The sequence below is a fragment of the Photinus pyralis genome, unplaced genomic scaffold, assembly GCF_008802855.1.
Source record: "Photinus pyralis isolate 1611_PpyrPB1 unplaced genomic scaffold, Ppyr1.3 Ppyr1.4_LG3b, whole genome shotgun sequence".
NCBI classification, from domain to species: Eukaryota; Metazoa; Arthropoda; class Insecta; order Coleoptera; family Lampyridae; genus Photinus; species Photinus pyralis.
The window spans coordinates 14,986,340-14,990,016 of record NW_022170510.1 but is presented as its reverse complement, the minus strand read 5'-3'; the positions used below and the strand labels follow the sequence as shown (position 1 = coordinate 14,990,016).

Sequence of the window (3,677 nt, the reverse complement as noted above, 5' to 3'; positions counted from 1 at the left end):
AAACGCGCTCCGCCAAAACGTCCTTGTTCGTTAGTCACATACCAATGGTCATATCCATTGGATAAGTTGTAATTAGTTTTCACATTTTTGTGATTTGGCAAACGCGCTTTATAGTTGTGGCGTTACTTACAACGGGGGCGCTGTTTTATCTTCAATTCTTTGAAGCTGAAGCCGACAAAACCAAAGCGAGTCGTTTCAATTTTGCCGATAAAAGTTTCAGAAAGCTCTGCTTGTGAAGTGTCGATTAAATTAAAAGTTGGACACTTCGTGTCACGTAAGGATGGCCGCACCATCGAAGAAATTGAAAAAGGCAGATTCAACGGCTCACCCCGAGTTAGAGCCCAAAGACTTTGATGAAGATACACAGAAAGCCTTAGAAGAAATAGATAGTTGCCAAAATGAAATTGAAGCTCTGAACGAGCAGGCCAGCGAGGAAATATTGAGGGTTGAACAAAGATTCAACCGGCAGCGTAAACCGCACTTCGAGAGACGGGCAAACATTATATGTAAAGTACCTCATTTTTGGACAACAGCCGTATCCTTTCTCAAAAACTATTCTTTTTTGTTGCGTTTGTCACTCTCCTTAACAGTTTCTAGTTCACAAATCATCCAGATTTAAATTCATTATTAGAAGAGCCAGAGGAAGACTGCTTCAACTTTTTGACTGTGATCGACGTTGAAGAATTTGAAGACATTAAGTCGGGTTACCGATTAAAATTCTACTTTACTGAAAACCCGTACTTTGAAAACCCTGTGTTGACGAAAGAATTTCAGCTCGGAAACTCAGGTATGCGCATACACTCTGGACATGCTGTAAAATAAAGAAAAGTGTACGAACTACTCGTTAAATTGTCGATGTAAGGGCGAGACAGACAGTTAGTCTTGTTTCTCTACACTTTTGGTACCCTATGCGTACAATTGTGATTTTGGTCAAAAGATGTCAATGAGCTCAAATTTCCCTTATCTCTTAGATTGAAACAAGACTTTGTGGTTATACTAAACATCGGGTGTCCATACACCGTAACGTGCATTCAAAGCCTGACACTACCGCTCACTATAATTGTAGGGTCAAAATCAATTAAGCATGGGATTGTGTTATTATGATAATTATTTATTGTTCTCTGCAGGTGCCCCAACTTCTTCATCTATTCCTATCAGATGGAAGGAGGATATGGATTTAACGCACACGAATGAGCCAACATGTACAAGAACTGGCCGCAAGCGCCAGTTAGATCAGCGATCATTTTTTACGTGGTACAATGATCATTCGGATCCTACCTCTGATTCTATTGCTGAAATCATCAAAGATGATTTGTGGCATAACCCCCTTCAGTACTTCCTCATCCCTGACGTGGATGTGGGAAACGGTATTGACGATGACGAGGAGGGCGAGGATGTTAATTCTCCCGAGGAAGATGAGGGCGAGATAGAGGACGTGCCGCTAGTTGAACAAAGTGAAGTGGATCAGCCACCTGCACGTACGTCTTCAAGTAATCTTACGATTGGCGATATTAATCTTAATTTTTTTAGAGGGCGATGAACCTGACGATTAATTGTATACTTCATTTCGTTTCATTTTGTATGACCGTTGGTCCGCACCTAATTTTTTCGTTGGATTAAAAATTCAAGCATTTCCTGAGACTTGAGTGTGTACAAACTGATCTGTCGATGACCGTTTCATTCTGTGCACAAATTTGAAAGTAGTTTGTATTATCCTTGTTTAATTGTTTACAGCTTCCTTCACAATGAAACAATTTGCAAATTAATATTAGTTAAACCATGTCTTCCACTTTGTGGGAACACAAAAAGCTGGACGGTGCTGGTCTCTTATTTATAATCTGTAAAATTTTAATGAATTTTTATTAGTAACATCACAAAACATTAAATTATTTAATTCAACTACATACTACCATTGCATGGGTAACTTTGTTATCATCAATAATACAAAAGTTATCTATGCTATTCCACTTAATCTGAAACACCATGTATAAAGGCTAACTTGAAGCTTAAATATACTAATTTTTTCATTATGAAAGAAGCCTTAATACTTTTCATTTAAGTATTTATTATGAAGAAATATTTTTGTTGTTATTACTTTTTGACAAAACTGCAATAAACTGAGATATAGTGTCCATGTGTTGCTTTAATGTTGTTAACTCTTCTGTGTAGTATGAGGACTGCCAGTGCCATTAACTTTCCTTACATTATTTTTTACATGGGAAAGACTAGGGAGTCACTCTGTAGCTTTAGAAAAAATCAAAACCTTGTGTGGGTGCCCCTTTAATAAACAAGTACAAACAGCTAGCCATCTCTTTCTTTTCTTTTGTTTAGTTATGTTTTCGTGTTTAGGTGGAAGGTCAGCAAGTGGAGCTGTCTCCCCTCGCCACTAGGTTTCTTTACCTTAATTAAAATTTTTATTTTACATTTAAATCTTATTTTAATTTATATATTTATGCAAGGTAATGAAATAAAGGCATTTATTATTATTAACTGAGTGCGTATGATGGTGATTTTATCGAAAATTGGTTTGCTTTGAAATTTCTGTCATTAATTTAAAATACTTTATGATGTTCGAGTGACTCTCTAGCTTCTTCAAACATGTGGAGATGTGTTTGGTCAGTACAAGTGATGAGACAGGTGTTAGCACTGTAGGGAAAGCAGTAAAAATACTTGCAAAAAAAAGGGTAGAAAAACGAAGACTTATTTTTAGTGCCGAGAGATACTAAATACCTGGATGAAATACTTTTTTAAGCAAATACAAACACTGTAAAAAGTATTTAAATACTTTGGGAGAAGTATTTAAATACTAATTATTTCTAAAAGTATTTATGCCTACAAATTCAATATGAAGAACCTTTAAAAACTTCACAGGTCCGCTTGCTTTAGTGTGCCAAACTTCACCCGGACAGTCTGGTTTTTTAAAGGCATTAAAAGTACAACAGAATGATTTTTAGAAAGAGACCATCGACTGTGAGTCCTGCGGAGTGAACGTTTCATGGGCGAATGTACCACGGAGGGGTTGAGGGATTCAAGATTCAAGAACCCCCGGTTCTACATTCTCCCCCAAATAACATTCAGTGTTTTTATAGCACATACACATACAGCATAATTTTTAGAAAGAGACCATCGAATGTGAGCCCTTAGAGGTGAACGTTTTTTAAGAGAATCTAACTGCACCGGGGCATACCCCCAGGAAACAAAGATTTAAGGTTCCTTTTCTGTGATCCGGAACATTGAACCCAGATGACATTGTACATTCTTTTAACATGTGCTAGAGGGTATATGCGAATATTCCAAATATCCATAGAATGTTCTATGAATATATACGTTCGTCTGGCATATTCCACACTACTAATGTATCCCTTGATTTTTCTGTATTGAATATTCCGTTACAAAATTCCCTGGATGTACGGGGAATATTCTTTTTGTCACAATCACGTGCCAATTTCAAACCTTAATTACAATACCTACACAAATCCCTGTTTTCGAGGTAGGTATATAACCATAGTTCGTTACATTTATTTTGAATTAAAAATTATTTTTATTATAGGTGGCCAATTATTCACTTTTGTAATATAAAAAATGAAAAAAGTTTTAGTAACTATAGCGCAGTTTCCATGAATTGATCAGTATTTCCGTAACGATCTATTTATGTGTACAAAGAAAAATAAGTTATG

The 3,677-nt window shown here is 36.3% G+C and overlaps 1 protein-coding gene across 1 annotated transcript; it reads left to right on the top strand.

Annotated features, from left to right (window-relative positions):
* Window positions 1–141: 141 nt before the first annotated feature.
* On the top strand, window positions 142–1,664 carry LOC116167288 (protein SET-like). Its single transcript, XM_031482614.1, has 4 exons — window positions 142–535; window positions 598–787; window positions 1,128–1,478; window positions 1,531–1,664. Exons 1-4 carry the CDS (start codon window positions 281–283, stop codon window positions 1,551–1,553), a joined length of 819 nt encoding a protein of 272 aa, XP_031338474.1. The 5' UTR covers window positions 142–280; the 3' UTR covers window positions 1,554–1,664.
* Window positions 1,665–3,677: the final 2,013 nt, after the last annotated feature.

Coding starts and splice junctions, on each gene's coding strand:
- LOC116167288 (XM_031482614.1), top strand. CDS start 281: ATGGCCGCACCATCGAAGAAATTGAAAAAGGCAGATTCAACGGCTCAC. Junction 536..597: donor CTCATTTTTGGACAACAGCC/GTATCCTTTCTC, acceptor AACAGTTTCTAG/TTCACAAATCATCCAGATTT. Junction 788..1,127: donor ATTTCAGCTCGGAAACTCAG/GTATGCGCATAC, acceptor TGTTCTCTGCAG/GTGCCCCAACTTCTTCATCT.